Raw genomic sequence first — 21,967 nt, 5'->3', positions numbered from 1 at the left:
TTATACTAGTAGCCTATTGTGATGATTTTTCACGACCAAGATTTTATTGGTGCCCCCCAGGCACTTGGTGCCCTACGCGCAGTGCGTGATGTGCGTGTGCGGAGCGCGGAACGCGTTACTGGCACTGGCACTGACGAGCACGAACTTGATGAGAGGGTGCTCGGTGGTAGCCTAGTGGGGGAGGGGCATGAGAGTTGTAAACATTCAAAATTTTGGCTAAGTCCCCTCATTCTGTCAGACTTGCCAACTGCAGCTTTAAAGGTGTGAGATTGACCTAAAGTGTGTTGAAACATGATACCAAGTGTAAACTTATGTCGAGCGACGAGTAAGAATTAACAGGTATGATAAGCAGGGACGGATCATGGCTTGTGCCAAGAAATTGCCATGAATTTAGGCTAGATTATGCCCGTTGCTTCTGTCTGTTAATTTGCGGCACAACTATATGGTGTAATGGAACCGCGGACCGAAAGAAAATAAACTAAATGTTTTCCTGATCAATAAATTAATTCATAAAATATAGAGGCATAACATTAGGTGGAAGTGGTAGGCTATGAGTGCTCATTCAATGTGTATGCGTGTTTGCGAAAGTGAAACTGACCCACTCGTGGGTAGGTGAATGAAGTGGATTCCTGCAATGTTCATGAAAACAGCATAGCGATTGGATAGCCTAATAAATCGCGACTTGTTGTAGGCCTAACAGTAGCTTATATCGTAGCAAATAGCCTATGGCGATGCCGATGACAGATAGGCCTACACTTATTTCACTCGTCTCGCTAGAGTGAGCGCATAATGTGGGCTGTCGGCAAATAAATTAATTAGGGAGATGATCTGCATCTACCAAACGCTATAGTTTTGCTAACATCTCCACTGTTAGCGTGAAATATGTCTCCATGCAAGGTAGTGTCAAGCAGCAGTGAAGTGAAAACCTTATCATGCAGGTATGTTCACGTCACCTGAGTCAGACAGAAAACGGGCCCTGCTTGCTCTGTTAAAGTTTGTATGCCCCTTCCAAACTGCGTTAAAAGGGTATATTTAACAGCCAGAATTTCGAAATTTTCTTCCCCCGAACCCCCCGAAATTTGATCAGCACCACCTCTCACAAAATACTATCAACGTCCCTGCTACCGCTCTGTCAGATATGACAAATGTGTCCGGTCCGTTTAGTGAAAAATGTTGCTGTAGACTGTTTGGACAGCAAAGGGAGATTACAGCCTAATAATAAAAACAGCTGGAATTAATTTCTGTGTGGGCCTGAGTTATAATATATGACACAATGTACTACATTTTCATTGTGTGAAATTGTGCACCAGCCTGCTCAGCGACAGCAAAGAGAGAAGTGCTGACTGCACACGCACGTCACTTGCACGCTCAAACGCGCTCGCGCGCGTCGCGGTCAGGGGGAAGGGGGGCCTTTTTTGATATTGTGCACAGGGGCCCATATTTGTTTAATCCGTCCCTGATGATAAGGGATCAGATTCCAAAAATAATTCCATGGAAATGCATGGATTCCAGTTGCTGCTACTGGAAGAAACTGGAATCCATGCATTTCCACTTAATTATTTTTGGAATCTGATCCCTTTATCATACCTGTTCATTCTTACTTGTCGCCGATTTCGACTTATCGTGACTAAATTCAAGATGGCTGCAAACGCTAAACCATTGAAGATACTGTCTGCATAAATCGTCTTGTAAGTAAACTACCAGTGCTTTTTCAAAGTTCTCAATGTCTCGCTTTTAAATGTCAGGGCCCTCGAAGTCTACCAATGAAGTGTGGAGATACATTGAGCCTCGTAAATGGTGTAAAACAGTGATTTATTTGCATGGCTAGCCCGATGCGAAGCACCACCATTGAAAAAGCTGTTGGTAGCATCGGCTAACTAAGCCAGATTTTGGAGTGCAGGGGACAAGCCGAGATGGGCTATGAGACATAACGTTCACACTCGGTATCATGTTTCAACACACTTTAGGTCAATATCACACCGGAATTCTCCTTTAATAGGCTTGTTGTTGATCAGCCACATTGGGGAAATCCCCTACCTATAGCACATGGGATTTTACACCTTTCCTGTGTATATCTGAAATGAAAATGTTATGTGGCCTGTTAAGGTATGTGGCCTGTTACCTGTTGCAACAAAAAATAGTGTAGTTATCTCTTCTCAGCAGTTTTAGTAGGTCTCAGCTTTGATAGAGAGAGGACCAGGAAATTAGGTAATTTGGGTAAATGACAATTTATTTTTGCATTAAGTGTAATCCACTGATACCTAGTGAGGTCTTGTACTTGTAAAACAGTAACAGAACATACTGTATGGTAAAATGTTCTTCAATGATGTGACACTGTTTTTTTTTATCTTTGATCATTTAAATTTCTAGCCTAGTCCTACCAGACTCTCATACATTTCATAATGTACAGAGAGTCTGGCCACTTTCCATTGCCAAGCGTTACAGAGTACTCTGTTGAAGTTTAAAACAGAGCCACTCTGGATCTGCCATAACCAATCGCTAACGTTTGGTCGTGACGTATGTCTGGCTCTGGCTCAAACTAGCGCACAACCTCAACGTCATTGTTCTCAGCCACTCCCTCTGTTCGCTGATTGGACCTGCAGATTTTTGCAGGAAAAAACCCGCGAATATACTGCAGACCCAGACGACATACTGAAGGGATATGAAAATTGAGCGGAAGTATTTAGGAGGGCGGAGCCAGGCTATTGAATTTCCCCATCAAGGAAATAAATTATACACCAAACAATATTGTTCCTCTCAAGTTTGAATGGATAAAAGTTAGTTATTTTACATTTCTTGGTTATGAATTTCATCTTTTAAGCAATTTAATGCCATGTCAAAAAATTTCAACATCATAATATCTGTCATGTATAAAACTAAGTTAAAAAAACAATGACGACATGTTTTACTAAAAAAGGACAACAAAATAGTGATATCATTTCAACATAGGTGTTTTTTTTATTGAAATTTGACTGAAGAGCTGTTGGTATGAGCTCTACTGCATGTTAGTCGTATCCTCAACATGAAATTTAGTTGGAGGACATGGTGCTGCTGATCCAGGAATTGTAGTTGCACACCTTGGCGTAGACACCGGGCTTGTTCTTCATGGCACAGCCGTAGCCCCAGGACACAACACCGTGCAGCACTCCGTTGCACACCACCGGGCCACCAGAGTCACCCTGGACAAGGATGTGACACAGTGTGATGAGAAAATGGCATATCACATTACATATGGAATACCGCATGTTGCCGATCAGAGTGCCTGCGATGAAAATGTAACAAATGACTGCACATTACCTGGCAAGAGTCCTTGCCTCCCTCCATGAATCCAGCGCAGAACATGTTGGAGGTGATCTGACCAGGGTAGGCGCTTCTGCAAGAGCTGTCGCTGAGGATGGGGAGATCCAGGCACCTCAGGCGGTCAGGGTAGTTGCCTGTGGGTTTACAACAAGGAATAATAGTGATGCTCCTTATCAAGTCGGCAGGCATAGCACTGGCGTTGTCGTTACTAGAGTCGACTTACTGCCACTTCCGCTGGTGTTGCCCCAGCCAGAGACCAGGCAGCGGGTTCCAGAGCTGGCACAGCTGGAGGGCAGGGCCACGGCCTTCACGTAGCTGTTGAGGGTGGCGGGCTTGCTCAGCTTGATCAGCATGATGTCATTGTCCAGGTTGCCGCTGTTGTAGCTGGGGTGGCGGATGACCTTGGCGGAGTTGATGAACTGCTCAGTGCCCTCATTGCTAGCAATGTTGTGCTCACCAAGACGCACCTCAACGCGGCTTAAAGCAAGAGAGAAAAATAGAGTTTGAATGTTTGATTTGAAAGCAAATTGCAGCCTTACAAGAATCTGCAAATAAATCATAATTGCCCAGACCAATTTATTGAAATTAAAATTCAAAACAGATACTCACGACTTGTAGCAATGGGCAGCAGACACAACCCATGTGCTGCTGATCAGGGAACCTCCGCAGAAGTGGTATCCAGAGTTCAGAGAGACCTGGTAGGGCAGAGCGTTCTTCTTGCACTCATACCCTCCAACGATCTTGTCGTCCTCCTCCAGAGGGGCGGCATCTGCACCAAAATTATGAGGGTGTGATTATTAGTGATATATTGATGTAATGATGAGATTTAATTTTGTGAACAACTGCATTTCCGAAAAAGTTGGGCCACTGTGTAAAATGTGAAATAATAACAGAATGGTTTGATTTGCAAATCATATAAGCCCTATTTTTAATTAAGAATATTGCTAAAACAACATATCATATGGTTTTTGGAAAATCTTCATTTTGAATTTGATGCCCCCAACATGTCTTTAAAAATTGGGACAGGGGCATCTTCTTCAACAGTCTGTAAATGTTTGAGTAAAGAGACCAGTTGCTGAAGGTTTTGAGAAACCAATTTTCTTGTCAATGAAAAAACTGTCTAAAACTTACAAGCCACAGCGAACAGAGCCAGGAGAATAAGAGCCTTCATGGTGTGATCTGTGCAACAGAATGGGCAGAACCTCCCTTATATACTCTGCATATACGCTCTGCTATCTAATATTCAAGGCCATCCATAGCATGCATACACGTGTCTGTCAAATAATAACGTATAGGTAACATATGGGTCACTTCACATGGTGCTGTACCAACTGTTTTGCCGATAAGGGACAATTCTTAATCTGGCTTATTCCTTTCAATCTGTGATGACATTACTTTATTCTGATTTATGGTTACGGTTATGGGATTTGGTTATGGTTATACAATAGTTAAATTAACAGTGGATGGTTTTAAAATGTTGGTAAGATTACATTAAGAAGAATAGCAATAACAAACAATAATGTCAATTCAATCAATAGCCTAAAGAAAATAAACAAATACTATAATGTGCAAACCATAACTCATAAGAAATGCTTTAATTACTAAGTGCATGTTGAACAGATATGCCTTTAGATCACTGGAATGGAAAGCCCTGGGCAACTCATTCAGGAAGCAATGGGTAGGCCTATCACAGGAAGTCCCTGCTTTACCCAGCGTATACAAATCAGGTACAAGATAAAGCTATGGGGTCTTTACTACCCGCTATGTTATCTTTACAACAAAGGTTTACTTCCTTAAGGAATACAAATGATGTGTAGTTACAATTTCCAATGGTTTAAGTGGGAAAATATAATGGCCTTTACATTGCCAGCTGTCACAACTAATTCACTTAAAAATGGCCAAAACTAATTAATTAAACATATTCCTCCAAGTTCAAGTTTAACTTATACAAGGCTTGAGGTATTTTACCAAACAGGAGGCATATAAGTACTTTTGTTGTACAACTTTTCATAAACCATTATGAAAAAAGAATTCTCCATACTGTTAATACAGGCAGGTTGTTGTGATGTGGTGGATTCCCAACTACACATGGGTCTAAATAAAGTTGTTTGGTAAACAAGACTTCAGTGATGTTTTTTATTCTGATAAATAATTTCTGTAAACAATTATGAGAATGTGTTGGGCTACATTTCTCCACACACCACTACAAACAAACCCTCTAAATTAGAAAGTGAGAAAGAATATGCATGCATGAGTGTGTTTGTATAACAACATGTGTAATATTAGTATGAGTATGAATGTACTTGTGCATATCCTGTGTGTGTGTGTGTGTGTGTGATACAGCAAAACAATACAATACCAGGGTATGTTTAAAAAAATGTACAGTTAATAATATAATAATATTTAAATACATTTGGCTTCATTTAAACCATGCGAAACATGTCAAAATATGAACTTAAGTAAGACACCATTTTTTTAACATGCCATGGGGATTCACAGTATTGTGCACCTGTTAGTGGTGAGTCAGTTCTGCTTAGCAAAGCCTTTTGCATTGCCAGGTGGTTGCAGCTGTAAATCTTCCCTGGGAATGCACATGACAGAACACCTCTCTGATCAAAAAAATGTCTGCTAGATTAACTGCTGCTAATCAATAACATGCAACGAGAACATTGATTCCTACTTGTTAAAATACAGCGCCATGTTCTGTCACGTAGGAACTGATGTCCTTGAGTGTAATAGATTGTAAAGGCTGCGGACAAATATATGAGATCTTTCTCGGATTCTGAATTTCTTCCACCACACAAGATCACGCGATGAGACCCATTGTTTTCCTGGTGTGTTTTGCAGTTGCATGTGAGTCTTAAACCGTGGAACCTAGTTATACATAGTGCATACCTTTCTGCACACAGCCTGCAATACATGCTTGCCTTTTTGTCAAAATCTCCTTTAATGCTATCTTTTAGATTTATGTCAAATAGGTATATCTCCCCTTCAAATGTCATTCGTGCTGTACCTACATTTATCAGGATGTTATTGCATTAAGTTTTGTATCATGTTACGGAAAGTGGGCATAAAGTAATTACCAACTGTAACATTTATCTTTGTATTAGCTGCTGCCCCTGCAAAGAGTGAGGACGATAAAATTGTTGGAGGGAAGGAGTGCAAAAGACATAGCGTGCCCTACCAGGTGTCTTTGAATGCTGGATACCATTTCTGTGGGGGCTCCCTGATCTCCAGCGAATGGGTTGTGTCTGCGGCTCACTGCTACCAGTCGTAAGAACATTACATTACATTTGGCTGACGCATTTTTAACCAAAGCGACTAACAACATGGTAAACAGTTTACGTTTTAAAGCAATTCTCTCAACAAGTTTAAGACAATTTAATAAAGGTATAGTACAGTAAGATAAGTGCATCAGTGAGTGCTGTTTTAAGCAGTTTTAAGCAGTTGAGTTCAAGACAGGTTAACTGCTATAGGATCAGCAAGACTAGTTGTAAGTAACATCAGACCCACTGTTACTGCATTTTCTGGAACATAGCAACATACATGTCTTTAATGTGTACACACCTTATTATGTTTAGATAGGAAAAGAAATACACGGAATACGTTTTTTGAGACTGTGCCACTCTCCCTACAACGTACGTGCACTCAAATCAAGCAGCTGTTTCTATAACAACTAAAACTGCTAGACTCAAACTGCATAATAATAATTCCTACTTCTTGCTATAACAGTGTGTGAATAAGTTTGATTATGTGTACACAACACACTTTTTAGTGAGATATGGTATAATGTTGCCAGAATTGTCTGTTGTGAGGTGTATTGTAAGACATAATAGACACAAACATTAGGCCCAGAGAACCAAAAATATTCTTCCGGGTTCTATCTCCTGAGCATCTCTATTCCCTGCCTTACCAGTTTTTATTTTAATACACAGCATCCTATTTTACAAATGGGGTGTATAGCATTCTGCATAACACAATTCTACATTTCTAAATTATATGGCAAATTAATTATACATGTGACTACATCAATAATAATGACTATCCTAATATGTCTTGCATGCACAAACCTTGTACTTTATGGCGATCGGCCGTGAGGTGTGCCTTTCTATGCGGCGTGTGGTCGTTTGAGGTAGCCCGAGGACATGCTTTGGTCTGCTGTGCCCATTCAGTGTGAGTACGCTGGTGTGCCGACAGCAGGCGTGAGGAAGGAAGGGTTCTATCACCTGGGTTCCATCTCCTGAGCATCTCTATTCTCTGTCTTACCCCCTGTCTTACGCATGCAGGTGCGTCTGGGTGAGCACAACATCAAGTCCACCGAAGGCACTGAGCAGTTCATCAGCACCGCCAAGGTCGTCCTCCACCCGAACTACAGCAGCCAGAGCCAGGACAACGACATCATGCTGATCAAGCTGAGCAAGCCCGCCACCCTCAACCAGTATGTGCAGCACAGTGGCCCTGCCCTCCAGCTGTGCCGGCGCTGGAACCCGCTGCCTGGTCTCTGGATGGGGCAACACCAGCAGAAGTGGCAGTAAGGAACATAAGTAGGCCTATATATACTCTTTTGATCCCGTGAGGGAAATTTGGTCTCTGCATTTATCCCAATCCGTGAATTAGTGAAACACACTCAAGCACCTACAACAACAGCGGCGCTCGGGGAGCAGTAAGAGGTTAGGTGCCTTGCTCAAGGGCACTTCAGCCGTGCCTACTGATCGGGGTTCGAACCGGCAACCCTCCGGTTCCAAGTCCGAAGCGCTAACCAGTAGGCCACGGCTGCCCCAACAACAACATCTTTTGCAATCAAGAGCTTAATTAAAAGATAGATAGATACTTTATTGATTCCCAAGGGGAAATTCAAGAAAAAAAAAATGACGCACATTCAGAATTAGCTATATATTCCAATAGTAATATTGTTCCTTCCTAACCCTGAAAGGGGAACTGACGCGGGTGTTTCTCTTTTGTGTTGATGGTCTGTAGATTACTATCCAATCAATCTCAGATGCCTGGAAATCCCCATCATCAGTGACAGCACGTGTGCGGACACATACCCTGGTGGTCAGATCACGGACAACATGTTCTGTGCAGGCTACATGGAGGGTGGCAAGGATTCCTGCCAGGTAATGTTACCTGAACTGTCAATTCTTTAGAAGGCATGAAGTGGTTGCAGGCGAGAAAGCCATGTCATGCAGGCCTTAAACACACTGTGATTGGTGTTTTTTGTCCCCTTTTATACTCCTCTTTATTCAGTACATTTAGTTGCCTGGCATAGAATTTGAGTCTTGTATCGGGCCATTTTGATTTGATTATGGGACCGTGTTTCAAGTTCAACAGGGAAATAATTATAATACAGGGAAAAAATGCCTGTGCGTAATTGGTTCCCCTTGGGGATCAATAAAGTATCTATCTATCTATTTATCTATCTAGACCAGTGGTTCTCAAAGTGTGGGGCGGGCCCCACTGGTGGGGAATAGAGACATGACAGGTGGGGCGCGATGAACAAGTGGAAATTATTTTTTTTTTGTGACAAGGAAGATCATAGATTCAAAACAAATAGCCACACACAAACAAAGAAGTCATAAACAGACCGACATATGAATTAAAATTACATCTGATCCAGCAGACCGAGATGGGAAATGTAACAGGGAACCAAAACGTGAAAAAAAATGCCATTTTGCCAGGTTGATAGGGTCAGGTGGGGCTTGAAAATTCCCAACCTCCAAAGTGGGGAATGACAGAAAAAGTTTGAAAACCACTGATCTAGACCTTGCCAATAAAGCAGTGAAATACAGTATGTAAATCCTATTGAGAGAACAGGCAAAACCATCCATCTTCTAGAACAATGCGTTAATCACAGTTTTTTGCCATTGTGAAATCTAAACATCTCGCTAATCTAACGACAGCTTTTTCATTGTAAACAAAATCAACTCAAGCACACTCAGGTGACGTGAATGACTAGGCACTGTTGCCCATCTGTCCATCCTCTTACTAAGCACGCTCAAACAATTCGATTGGCCCGAATACCTCTTGTTCAGCCAGAGACTTTTTCTTTGAACTCTTTTTATTGTCTTTTCTGGCCCTCTCAGGGTGATTCTGGTGGCCCTGTAGTGTGTGATGAGAAGCTGCAGGGGGTGGTATCCTGGGGTTATAGTTGTGCTCTGAAGGACAAGCCTGGAGTCTACACCAGGGTTTGCAACTATAACTCCTGGATCGCTGAAACCATGGCCATGTAATATGAATAAAAACAAGACCTGACTACAGCATACCATTTATTCTGTGAATCTATTAAAGAATACAATAATTGCTGAGCAAAAGTGCACCCATTTGTAAATAGAATGTACTTTGAGTAATAGGAATAAATCAATGTATTCTGTATACATATAATTGAACATATTTCTTTAATGTAGGCTACTTGTGTGTAATGTAGTACAATGTGTTGTATTTAAAAAAATGTCAGTAGTGTCAATGCTCTTTTAAAACTGTAATGCCAAACTGTAGAATAATAGTTTATTGACAAATAATTGTCTATGTTGTTAGCTTTATCAGTTGGTGTGTGTGCTTAATCACAGAGTTTGGTGAGAGAGCTTTCCAGGATGTATCTCTCCCTAGGTCAGACAGCTGAACCCGGTGCTTCTGTCGAAGGGGCTGCAGGAGTCCATGTGGCAGTCTCAGTGGATAGGTTATGCTCATGTCGATTAGACTTCATGTGACGCTCCCATGATCGAGGGTCGGTGAAAATAATGTGACAGGAGACGCATCTCATGCTGCCATTTTTAAGACATTCTGTAAAACATTATAGTCCTACATAAATATACTTTTCATAAAATAGTACAATTTGTCAGTTTCAACATTTGATATATTGCCTATGCTCTCTTTGCAACTAAATATGGGTTTACATGATTTGCATATTATTCAGTTTTTATTTTAATTTTACACAGCATCCTATTTTGTAAATGTGGGTGTATAACATTCTGCATAACAACATTCTAAATTTCTAAATTATATAGCAAATTAATTAGAATTATACATTTAAATATGACCACATCAATGATAATGACTAGCCTAATATGTCTTGCATGCACAAACCTTCTACTTTACGGCGATGAGCCATGAGGTGTGCGATGCTGTGCGGCTTGCGGTTCTTTGAGACAGCCCGAGAACCTGCTTTGGTCTGCTGTACCCATTCAGTGTGACTACGCTGGTGTGCCGACAGCAGGTGTGAGGAGGGGAAGGTCTCGTTGCAGATGTTGCAGGCGAAAATAGTGTCGCCGCTGATTTGCTGCTCGTAGTGGCCCGGGTGCTTCAAGCGCATGTGTGTCTCTGCCGTCTTCATGTCGCGGTAGGTCACAAAGCACAGCGGACACTGGGGGGACTGGAGACCCTGAACTGTGTGGCAAATAGATAGGATAGATAGATAGATATGTGTACTTTAATTTAAACAGCAGCGAATAGATAAATATAAATATAAATATATATATATATATATATATATATATATATATATATATATATATATATATATATATATATATATATATATATATATATATATACACACTTTAATTTAAACAGCAGCGAATAGATAAATATATATATATAGATATACTTTAATTTAAACAGCAGCAAATAGATAGATAGATAGATAGATAGATAGATAGAGATATACTTTTATTTAAACAGCAGCAGATAGATAGATAGATAGATAGATAGATAGATGATAGGGAAATTCAGTTGTTTCCGCAGCCTTAACATACAGCAAGCACACATATAGTCCACATACATAAACAAAAAATTACTTTCACCCACAAGACATAGCATGTGGTAGCTGTCAAGGTGTAACTGCCTAATAAGACATAAATCAAGACAATTGCCTCCATATTAGATATAAAAGATTAAAAAATAAGTTGTCTCTCTCTACTCAAAGGAGAGTCGTTGTACAGTGCTATTGCTGTGGGTAAGAAAGTTTTCTTATATCTGTCCTTACTGCAACTGACTACTGCAACGGGCGAAACCAATTGGAAAAAATGGAGACAGATCATCAATTCGGTGCAAGAGGTCAGAAGGTCACTCAGCATTAAACAGGGTATGAGTATGGGTGAACTGCTGATGAACCCTGATACATACCCTAAACCAGAATGGTAAACGGACTGCATTTATTATAAAGCACTTTTCTGCTCCTCTGAGCACTCAAGTTCACACACCAATGGCGAAGGCTCCATTGCGCCAACATCAGTAGACATTTAGGGTTCAGTGTCTAGCTCAAGGAAACTTGGACAGGGTCAGAAGGAACCAGGCTTGACCCATCCCAGGAGAAAAGTGTTTTCAATGGATGATGTAGGGTGTGAGGCTAAGACAGAGGCCATGCATGCAATTGAACACAGAAGAAAGAGGCTACGCGTATGCTTATGTACCTGCAAGAGGTGCAGAGGGAGGAAGAGTAACATCAGTTCTGCCTAGTCGTTTGGGGTCCTTCCCCTTACGCTCCGAGTTGAGGCTTTCATGCTTTGGACCCTCTTGATGAGCTGCCTGTAGGGCGCACTTGCAGCGGCCGCGCCAAAACTCCGGGCAGCAGCGACGACGACGACGACGAGCCGCCACTCGGGAGTGCTGCTGGCGGTGAGTCGCCAGCTCCTGCAGGGTTCTCAGCGTGCGGCCGCACTCTCCGCACGCGTAGTTGGTTTGGCCCACGTGGTTCCGCCCGTGCACGATGAACGCCGTGCGGTGCAGGAAGCGGTCGCCACACACGGGGCAACAGAATTCCACCCCCTTCTCCCTGTTGCCCGCCTTGTCGTCACTGCTGCTGCCCATAATGCCCGTGCAGCAGTGGCCCGTTAGCTGCCAGGAGGAGCTGAAGGTGTGCTGGCACAGGGGGCATTTCCATTCTCCGAATGGGTCCTCCGTGTCCACTACAGTGCTGGGCCCGCTGGCTCCTTCCTCCTGCTCTTGTGTCCTCTTTCTCTTGCACTTCCTTCTAACTCCACTAGGACAGTCTGGGCTTCCTTTAATGATATGAGCATGCACAAGTAATGGGAAAATAGGATTAATTACGGTAATAATGGTTAGAACCACTCTCAAAACTATCTGCAATACCAGCTCTCTTGTTATCAAGTATAATTTAACTGACATAAAAATCTCTCAATGTCATAAGAACAAATTAGACATGATAGTCGGAAATCATTTATGAATCAATGGAAGCTCATTATCAATTCTGTAAGGTTTCAAATCAAATTGTAGGCTACCTGGTCCTGCATCATGAGAGCCTCTGCCCACGTCCTCATAATTCTCTTGCTTGATGATCGTCAAAGATGACCAATGAGGATCTTTGGCTATACTTGCCTCCTGTTCATCCTTAACATTTAGCCTTAGACGGTCCAACTCCGAATCCCCCGCTTCCGCGCAAAATCTGTCCATCCTATCGGGTCGGAAGATAAAATGCTCATCGTGGAGAATGGTTAGGCTGCTACACATTCACATACCGTAGGTCTAATCAAATGCGACATAGCTAGACACAGTCTACACATATGAATATGCGTTACAGTTGACAAAACACCGGGTAAGGAGGACAAAAGTAGGCTATATATCGTGGATAAGCTATCAACCGGTTTGTAGACTACAGTTTTTCCAACACTGAAATTTAGACATGTTCCAAGCTAACGATATTTTCGATGTGATTAAAAAAGAAGGGAAAAAGGTTACTGTCGATTAAGACAATAAACAGGCAATGAGAAGAGCATGGATTATCAAAGATCGAATGCAACCAAGGTAATACAACGAGGCATCGCCCCTTATATTAATATCAGTTGTTTTTAGGCAGGCTACCCACCACTGTATTCAGTGTGTTCTATTCATATTTTATTTGACACAGTAGCCTAATACCCGCCCCTTTTCTCTGTGCAGCCGTAATTATTTGATGTAGCCAACCCGCAGATAAGCTGTAGGTCATTTTATAGAGCGGACGCGTTTTTATTATGCTGCAGAAGACATACTCTTAATTATGTGGCGTGTTCTTGAGAATTTCTAAGCAATAAGCTTGTCCAACAGGCAATAATCGCAGGTAGCCTAAATGTTTGAAAAGCGAGGCTATAGGCTACTATAATCCATGGGATTAGTTTCCAACTAAAGTTTTAGCATTTGATAGATTCAGCCTATTAGGCCTACTCATTCGTTTATTGCAGATAAACACAACGAGCTCAAATGTGTAGCCTTATAGGCTACTTAATTGTAATGTTGTTAAACTGCCAGTGCAATATTGTTATTAAACTGCCAGTGCAATATTTAGATTATTGGTTGCTGAGATAGTAGTTTAAAATCATATTTAGGCTACATTCGATCTTGTTCAAATCACTTCTTTACAGATCTATGTGTAGCCTGCTAATCATGTAAATTCTCCAAGTTTTCATTTGACATGGTCTGCTTTTCCTTGACTGCTTCCCTCCGAAAAGTTTAGCCAGGGCATTTTCTCTTCACCATGTTGGGTCATACTGGAGCACAATAGGCCAATTTACCTCTCTCAAATGAACTCCGTTTAATGCGAAGTAAAAAAAAAAAAAAACTTTTGGCGCTGCACGCTCACTGCCACCTTGTGGTCATTGGAGAAATGTTACAGGTAAAAGGTGGCTTTTGTTGACACAAATGACAATGTTTTACCAATTTCCACCATGAACAACGACTTCAAAGTCAAATTTAGAATTTCTACAAATATATATGCATTTTTCCAGTGTGTTTTTAACGCTAAGAAATACAATGTGTATGATGTTAAAGGTTGTTAAAGAGTGCAGACAAAAAAAAAAAAAAATCATGCTTTTAAGAGGATTACTAAAATCCACATAAAAACACTATTTCTTATACAGCAGGAAGGACGTGGAACTCATAAGGGTTTGAGAAATACCGATTCAATTTACTCAAAGCGAAAAAGGTCACTTTATTTAGTAACTTCTGATGCAAACTCGGATCAACATCATAGGGACATGCATCATAACTGCCAAAATGTAGCAGTAGGTTGTACCACTAAAAGGATTTCCATTGTATAAAACAGCAGACTTAACTTCAATTCCCATGATATTTGTAAACATAAAATGTCATGAATCCCTACTTGGAGACTCTCGAAACTCCATAATTGTCCACACAAAGACACACATGAAATTAATATGGACCCAATGAGGTACATTATATGAAGAATGCTACTAAAACGCTACACCTCTCCTCTTGCATGTAGTAAGTAGTGCTCAAACAGCTCTGAGACTCCAGTGAAAACAGCGCCACACTCTGCACAGCTGGAATCACTGCCTTTATCCATCACAAATACCTGGTCTCGGGCAGGGATGGTGTCCAACAGATGCTGCGTACTCCTGGAGGCTTTCCCATACGTACAGAACGTCTGCTTAGCGAGCTGCTCATCTGTGGCAGGGGGACTGGAGCTGGAATGGGGAGAAGAGAGCTGAGGAGGTTTCTGGGGTGATAAACTTGATTCCTGACTAGTCCTGGCGCTTGGCGACTGGTTGTTTTGCCAAGGCGAGACTTGTGGCGGGCTAGCAGAATTTGTGGTAGCGGGAAATGTTTGTGACTTACTGTCAGTATTTAGGCAAGGGCTGGTGGTTGTGGTGTTGTGCTGTTCCTCTCTGTTCCTTTGATTTTGGCCTCCAGCCTCTCCTGAGCTCCCGGACAGAATGTCCTCAGAAAGTGAGTGGGACAGCTGGTGCTGGAAAAGCAGATCAACAGTCTTGAAGGTAAGGTCGCACTTTGCACACTGATAAGGCATCACATCTGGCTCCTCCTCTGCCTCTTTTTCTTTCAAACACGTCCGGTTAACTGCCTGGTGTGAAACGGTGTGTCGGCCCAGCATCCTCTGGCTGCTAAACCCCCTCCCACAAATGTCGCAAATGTAGGGTAGTGTCTTTCTGTGCCAATCACGCTGGTGAGCCCTAAGGCCATCGGAATTGGAGAAGGCAAGCGGGCAGAGAGAGCACGCAAACGCATTCAGCTCGGGATGTTCTCGCAGGTGGTCTCGGTATGAACTTGCGAACCGAAAGCCCCGAGAACACGTGGGGCAAAAAAAGCGGCCCTTTTTCTGCCTGTGTACACGCTGGTGCTGCCAGAACTGTCTCCAGGTTTGCAGCGTCTTACCACACCCACAGGTGTACCCCTCACTTTGAGAATGGGTGAGCATGTGGGCTCGCAGCTTCATCACGTGCCTGAACATTCGACCACAGCGTGGGCAGAAATACTTTCTTGGGTCTGACTTCTGGTCCAGATTATTCAATTGGGATATGATTGGAGTGATGACCGACGGCTTTTCCGCATTCAAGCACTCATCATCAATCATGTTGGTCATTAGCTTAACGGGACATGTCAGCAAAGGCAGTTGTTTTTTGTGGTTAGCGTCTTGTTCTTGCGTTGTGTTTGCCTGCATTTTTGCTTTCAGTACGGCAGAAGCTGTTTGCATGTTTGTGAGTTGCCGTAATTTCAGAGGGCGCTCTGTTTGCGGACACATGGGACTTTGTGGGGGAGAGGGGCTTGGTGGGGGAGAGTAGGTTGATGGAGAAGGGCTGGATGGGGGAGAGTAAGGAGATGGGGGTCTAAGGTCTGTAGTCTTAATTTGAGAACAATAGTAACGATGGGTGACAAGCTCAGACCGAAGGCTGAATCTCTCGCCACAAGATTTGCAGCCGTACCGCTGAGTGTCAGTGTGGGACTGCACATGAAGCTCATACATATGTTTATCGTTAAAGTATTTGTGGCACAGATGGCAACGATAAGCTACAGTTGCGGCGACGGGAGCATCAACTTGGGCTTTGCAAGCATGGACCTTGAGAGTTCCTAGTTGGGAAAACCCTCGGCCACACTTGGGGCAGACGTAAGGCTTGACTGACCAATGTATCCTCTCGTGGACACGGACTGTGGTGGCTTGAGAAAAAGACTTGCCGCAAACTTTGCAAGAAAAGGGTTTCTCACCACTGTGGACTCGCATATGAGTCTTCAGCATGGAGCGATAGCGGAAGTTTTTGCCACAAATGGGACAAGGGCAGAGGTTTCCTGTACCCCGGCTGCCTGGCGAGTCTTCAGAACCGCTCAAGTGCTCATCTGCTCTGCTCACCTCGTCCCCATGGGTTTTGCGGTGCTGGCGGAATGAAGTCAAACTGGCGAACTGGACACCGCAGCATTGGATCCTCCTCACCCCTTGGTGGACCCTCATGTGAGCATTAAGGTTGGACCTTTGAGCGAACGCCTTGCCGCATACGTTGCAAGCATGTGGTTTCTCGCCAGTATGAATCCGCACGTGGATGACATAGGCAGACATGTGGATAAAAACACGGCCACAAAACTCACATTTCATAGGGCCTCCTCCCCGGCGCCTACGGCCGCCTCTGGTGGGTTGGCTGCCAGACTGATTGTAAGGAACAGAATTGGACCTGGTCATTGCGGAGCTGTTATGGGTAGGGTTTTCGTCAGATTTCACATTACTCTGTTCAGTTGTTTCGTCTAGCACATCAAAGTCTACCACTACTGGAGTCACAAGAGATGAAACATCCGTCATGTCTATTTCTGGTGGTGCAGAGAGGTCTGGATTGGGCAGACTCAACGCTTTAGAAACTTCTATCTCCGACCCATCCAATTCCATCTCACCGTCACTCTGTCCCAATGGGTCGGATTTCTCTACATCTGAATTTCCTTCATTGACTCTGTCATTTTTGTTTCCCAAATGTGATTTTATAGGAGCATCCCTTTCATCATTTTCACTGTCAATCACTTGTTTAGGGCAAGATGCTGCCTGAGGTTCAACACTGCCCTGGAGAGCATATTCAAAACTTGTAGCCAGCTGTGTTTTATCACTATGTACATGAGATTGGCTGTGTAATGAAACAGACTCAATATTATGGACGGTCTCCACACTGGGAAGTTTTTTCATGTCTCGTCTCCCTGTAGGTCTTAACTGTCCTCTCCTTTTATCTTTCCACCATGTGCGTTTCTTTCGATATTTGCGCTTAGAGCCAGTGGGCTGGGAAGGTAATTTTGTAAATGCATTTGTCGTTTTTTGTTCCGACGTCAGATGGCCTTCCTCTTTAACACTGCTCACAGACATGTCAATATTTTGATCATCCAACATGGGGCTTAAGGATCCACTTTTCTCATCTTCTGTGTTTCCCACAGTACTAGTGGCTTTCTCTGAGTTAAGCAATGCCTCTGCCTTCATCCTTCGAAATCTTTTACTCCGTTTGTCTATTTTTCGAGGCTTTTTAAATTTAATCTCACATAGGGTATTAAATGAAACCTCCTCCTTGATGGTCTCAGATGTGCAGGCTATGGAATTTGTGTCATCTTTTTCAGGCTTCACATCCAGAGCAATGTTGGTATGTGTAGGCTTTCCAGGTTTACAGGTCCTTGAATTGCCTGGTGAGGTAGCATTCTTACTCACTTCAGTCCGTAGTGACCCCCTTGCCCTAGTTTTAAGGCGTGAATTCAGTTTTTGTTGAGCTCTGTTTTTTTCCATTCTAGCTGGCTTTGTAATCAACTTGCTCTGTAATTTTGACTGGTTAATTGGCCTGACTGCTTTACGTCCTTGATTACTGTATATTCTTAGTTTACTTAGCTTACCTCTTCCTAGTGACTCATTGGGTTCAATTTTCAGAGGCTTAACATCCAGGGAAGGCGAGTCAGGCACGTTTGAGGAAACCTGTGGACTCCCTTCCTTCACATTAATGCTTAAAGCTTGCCGTTTCCTTCCCATGCCCTGCTGAGTGTGAACAGGTTGATTGTAGGCTGATTTGTGATGTGAAGGAATCGACTTAGCCTTCTTTGACTGAGACAGAGGCTTTGTTGAGTTGGTTTGTTGACGTTTCGTCCTGCGCAGCTCATTCGGAGAATTGCCGTCCTTCTTGTCTTTACAAGCTCGACTATACCTTCTTAAGTCAGTGCTGTCAGTTTTTAATCCATGATTTTTTGAACGTTTCTCAGATTTTAGTGGATCAAGAGGGAGGGTCTGTGTTGATTTTGTGCTGTCCTGATTAGAATACTGTTTGTCTAAGGCAGTCTTGTTCTTAGCGGGTCTGCCAACTTTGCGTGTTACTTTGAGTACACATTCTTCAGGTCGGCCCTTTTCCTCCCAGTCCTTGGAGTCACTTGCATTTACTTGATCAGTTTCATTGATATTTGAACCACCTTTTATCACTTCAGGATCTATCTGTGTAATCTGAGATGTCATGTTTTTCTCAATAGGTTATATCATACACTTAAGGCTATTTTTTTTCTTTTCTTTTCATAAACACTCCTATATTGGGAGGTAGCTTCTAGAGTTGACTTGTGTACTAGAACTAGAAAGTAAGTAACTATAAACAGACTTTATGCACTTTCAGGTATCGATTTCTATCTATAGCCATCACAGTCTTACAAGGCCATCATCACTCAGTTAATATTACATAATGCTTACTACCAGCCTTCATCAGCAGGCACTTGCATGACAAACCTAATGTCACATTCTCTATTGAATCCAAGTCTCTTTTGTAGCAGATCTCAACCACAGATCTTTAGCATCAAAGGTTTCCGTGCTTAAGTGAGCATGAGTACATATCGTATTAGGAGCAAAACATATTGCTTTCAAAAATTGTCTTTTCCTCAAGGCAGGTTAAATCTTTAGGCCAATCCAGGAAGGTAAAACAACCAACTGTTTTCACAAAAATGTCTTGAGAATAAAGTTTTTTTTTCTTGAAGTTTCTTTTATATCAGCTGTAAGGCAGGAGCTAGAGGTATTTCAACAACACCTGCCTTTGTTTCTGGGGCGATGATATCAAACAGTCATCTCTGACTAAATAAGCCACTGGTCCATTTAATGCCAAAATCATATCCTTGTTTGCGACTGCTTTTTCATTGTCAGTATTAGGATGGTGCCGTCATTTCAGCCACAGTGTAAAATTCCGTATCAGGCAGAATTGTAAAATCCTTGACCTGTTTGTGCCTTTCTTCTTTTCTGATTTCGTCACATGTGACAGCCGGAGTAGGACAGCAGCCAGGCCTACAGACAACAAAGAAAAAGTGTTAAGGTATTTCCACACAAACAACATCATAATGAGTATAGCTCAAATATGTTGTAGTAATATTCTCTAATTGTCCCAAGGGCTTTTAAAAGTCCTATTTGGAACCTTGCCAATACAAAATAAATGGTGTCCCTTATTCTGATTTACAGTGCAACCGGAAAGTATTCAGACCCTTTCAAGTTTTTCACACTTTGTTATATTTCAGACTCATCTTGAAATGGATTCAATTCGTTTTTTTGGACAAAATTTGAAGGTTCATTTGCTCTTCCAGGCTACCATCACTGGCAAAGCCATATAGCTACAAGCTATATTGATATGTGTAACCAAACCCTGGTTTATATTTAACAGGTAACCTAAAGCTGGTTTGTCCTAATCTTCAATTGAAGAGTGCAGTCTATAGTCCTGCAAGAACTCCCAGGTCTATGTGTTACAAAGATAGTGGCCATATTATCCACCATGCACCTGAGGATAAAATCACTCACCATGGCCTATCTAGATATAAACAAAATTGTATGGCTTGACATGTTCCAGGGCCCCTGACCAATGTACCAGGCCCCCTTACTACACCCAGACAGACAAGTAGGCCTACTTAATGACATGATGGTGGAATTACTATTATTATATATCACTAACAACTTGGCCTTCGCTAACGTTACAACTTATTTCCGGTGCACCTCTACTTGCACACATAAAAAGAATATTAGAGGCTGACTATTCTAAAGCTGATGATACATGGGGCAACTTTTTTGAGCAATGTTGCTGGACAATGTTCCCATTGATTTTGGGCAACTATTTATTTTCTGGATAACTTAATTCTTCAGTGAGCAAATCGTCATGATCATCCAATCAGAATAAATGGCACTGGTTAGGCTGCCCAGTAACATTGTTAAAAAAGTTGTCCCATATTACTTGGGAATTTAACCTATGATTATCTCCTACCTGCCAATCACTGCAAGCTCCACTATTGATGCTGTAATGTCAAATCATGTTCTGACAGATGTCTGCATACCATATACGAACAAATGTCACAGGTGAGGAGGCAGTGTTAATTTCAAACATTAACGTTGGGGGTATTGAAGCACTTGTTTTTGTTTTCAGGACACATTACACATGGACACTTCGATAAATGATGCATGGCTACACGTAAACACTTTAGCTGAAGACAACCATTTTTTACGTCGATGCTAAATCAGCGTTAACGAAAGATGTTTATTTCATGCCATACGTGACAACACGCTCTTTGATGGAATAGGTTTGCTTTAACGTTGCAAAACTAGCATAGCCTAGGCTACTGCTTATTTTTTAGCAGACGCTTTTGTCCGAAAACGACTTACAATCACGTCAATAAACTAAAATGAAATTACAAGACGGAATATGCTAACGTTAGCAGGCAACGAACAACCTTACTTGTCGCCAGTTACATAAACAGTTACAATCTCGAGGGACAATGAAAGAAGTTCTGCACAAAAATCTCTAGCCACACCAGTGCTACAACTACGCATTCCTGTTTTAACCCTATTAACAGTACGGCTAACCTACTCCTTTATCATTGGCAATAACACTTGAATGTCGTTACAAAAGCCCCGTTATGGAAAAGCATGCAGTAATCGTGACTTTTTATATTCAATTGAGTATTATTTCTTACCATAAGTTAACAATCGCCAGATAGAAATATATGAAATTAGCCAGCTGGTTAGATGTGCACATCCATAACGAGTGACTAGCTACTACAACCTCTGCTACAACGAACGTTTTCTAGCTTGCCTATTTTCTATTGTTACTAATCAACCTACAAATTTGCATGATGCTCGACTATGCTTTGCATTAGCCAGCTAGCAGTGCTGTTCACCGCCAGCTAACTCTGTAGCATTTTATTTGCTAAAACACATCCGCGCAAGAGCGGAAAATGTCTGCTACGTCATTGATATGTAATGCATAGACTGTGAAGTGGTAGATTTCTCAGGAGAGCAAAGTAGCAGGGAATTTGTGTTTCTTCCTAGATCGTAATATAATAATTTCACTTAAGTAAAAGATGGAAGAGATAGACCTGCATACCAAAGGTCAAAACAATGTATGTTTAAAACCAAAGTTTATTTCAGTTTCATTTGTAATTTATTAGAACTAGCCTACATCGCTCTAAAGGACAATAGAAACACATACAACTTAAACTCTCTTTATTTAGTTAGAGACAAAATATTGCAATTTGAAGCAATATTTCATTCAAAAATTGAGGGGTCAATTCATGTTCACAATAATTATAATAAAAAAACTGAAAAAGAATCGCATCACATATAAAAAAAAATCTTAAGTGCATTGCAATTTTATTTTCTAAAACATAGATTTACAACAGGATCATCTTTTGGTGAAACTATCAGACTGTCTGGCAAAGAGCAGAGCAATCTTGTCATAGCTGATATTCTACAATGGATATGACCCCCTTTTTTTGCAGCCCCTTCCCACTTTATACTATTCATATTGCATGTTACATTTTTGAGGTGTTTTCCCTCATCATGGATCAGAAACTCCATCAAATGTTTTGACATTCATTACACTTAGCAAATTGACATCACCAAATGATCTTTTGGATCTATCTGTTCCTCAATGGTCAAACTTTGGTTGGGGCAGGAACTAGCTGTACTAGA

General features: G+C 41.9%; 2 protein-coding genes and 1 pseudogene across 3 annotated transcripts; 1 reads left to right on the top strand and 2 right to left on the bottom strand.

Annotated features, from left to right (window-relative positions):
• Positions 1 to 2,935: 2,935 nt before the first annotated feature.
• LOC125306594 (trypsin-3-like) lies at positions 2,936 to 7,653 on the bottom strand. Of its 2 annotated transcripts, XM_048262056.1 has the most exons (7): positions 6,485 to 6,550; positions 5,810 to 5,881; positions 4,432 to 4,479; positions 3,910 to 4,069; positions 3,524 to 3,777; positions 3,298 to 3,434; positions 2,936 to 3,179 (listed from the first exon to the last, which is right to left on the bottom strand). In XM_048262056.1, the coding sequence occupies exons 2-7, from the start codon at positions 5,850 to 5,852 to the stop codon at positions 3,030 to 3,032; spliced, it is 792 nt and encodes a 263-aa protein (XP_048118013.1). In that variant the 5' UTR covers positions 5,853 to 5,881; positions 6,485 to 6,550; the 3' UTR covers positions 2,936 to 3,029. The 2 variants fall into 2 exon arrangements, with proteins under 2 accessions (XP_048118013.1, XP_048118012.1); XM_048262055.1 differs by lacking the exons at positions 4,432 to 4,479; positions 5,810 to 5,881; positions 6,485 to 6,550 and adding an exon at positions 7,371 to 7,653.
• Positions 5,810 to 9,581, top strand: LOC125306596 (annotated as a pseudogene).
• Positions 9,554 to 19,207, bottom strand: si:dkeyp-84f3.9 (zinc finger protein 729). Its single transcript, XM_048262045.1, has 6 exons — positions 14,866 to 19,207; positions 14,603 to 14,714; positions 12,537 to 12,709; positions 11,709 to 12,296; positions 10,384 to 10,683; positions 9,554 to 10,080 (listed from the first exon to the last, which is right to left on the bottom strand). Exons 1-6 carry the CDS (start codon positions 18,494 to 18,496, stop codon positions 9,908 to 9,910), a joined length of 4,977 nt encoding a protein of 1,658 aa, XP_048118002.1. The 5' UTR covers positions 18,497 to 19,207; the 3' UTR covers positions 9,554 to 9,907.
• Between the last annotated feature and the right edge of the window lie 2,760 nt (positions 19,208 to 21,967).

Source organism: Alosa alosa, chromosome 13, assembly GCF_017589495.1.
Source record: "Alosa alosa isolate M-15738 ecotype Scorff River chromosome 13, AALO_Geno_1.1, whole genome shotgun sequence".
Classification (NCBI taxonomy): Eukaryota; Metazoa; Chordata; class Actinopteri; order Clupeiformes; family Clupeidae; genus Alosa; species Alosa alosa.
The sequence above is the reverse complement of the archived record's forward strand: the minus strand, read 5'-3'. Positions and strand labels throughout refer to the sequence as shown.

Bases quoted from the DNA above. Each gene is read 5' to 3' on its own strand.
- LOC125306594 (XM_048262055.1), bottom strand. From the start codon at position 7,548: ATGCTCAGGAGATGGAACCCAGGTGATAGAACCCTTCCTTCCTCACGC. The intron at 4,070-7,370 runs GTTTGTGCATGC...ATTTTGGTGCAG, and splicing joins CGATCGCCATAAAGTACAAG to ATGCCGCCCCTCTGGAGGAG. The intron at 3,778-3,909 runs GTGAGTATCTGT...TCTTGCTTTAAG, and splicing joins GCTGCCCATTGCTACAAGTC to CCGCGTTGAGGTGCGTCTTG.
- si:dkeyp-84f3.9 (XM_048262045.1), bottom strand. From the start codon at position 18,496: ATGACATCTCAGATTACACAGATAGATCCTGAAGTGATAAAAGGTGGT. The intron at 12,297-12,536 runs GTAGCCTACAAT...ATATCATTAAAG, and splicing joins CTCTCATGATGCAGGACCAG to GAAGCCCAGACTGTCCTAGT. The intron at 10,081-10,383 runs GTTTGTGCATGC...AATGTTTTACAG, and splicing joins TCATCGCCGTAAAGTAGAAG to AATGTCTTAAAAATGGCAGC.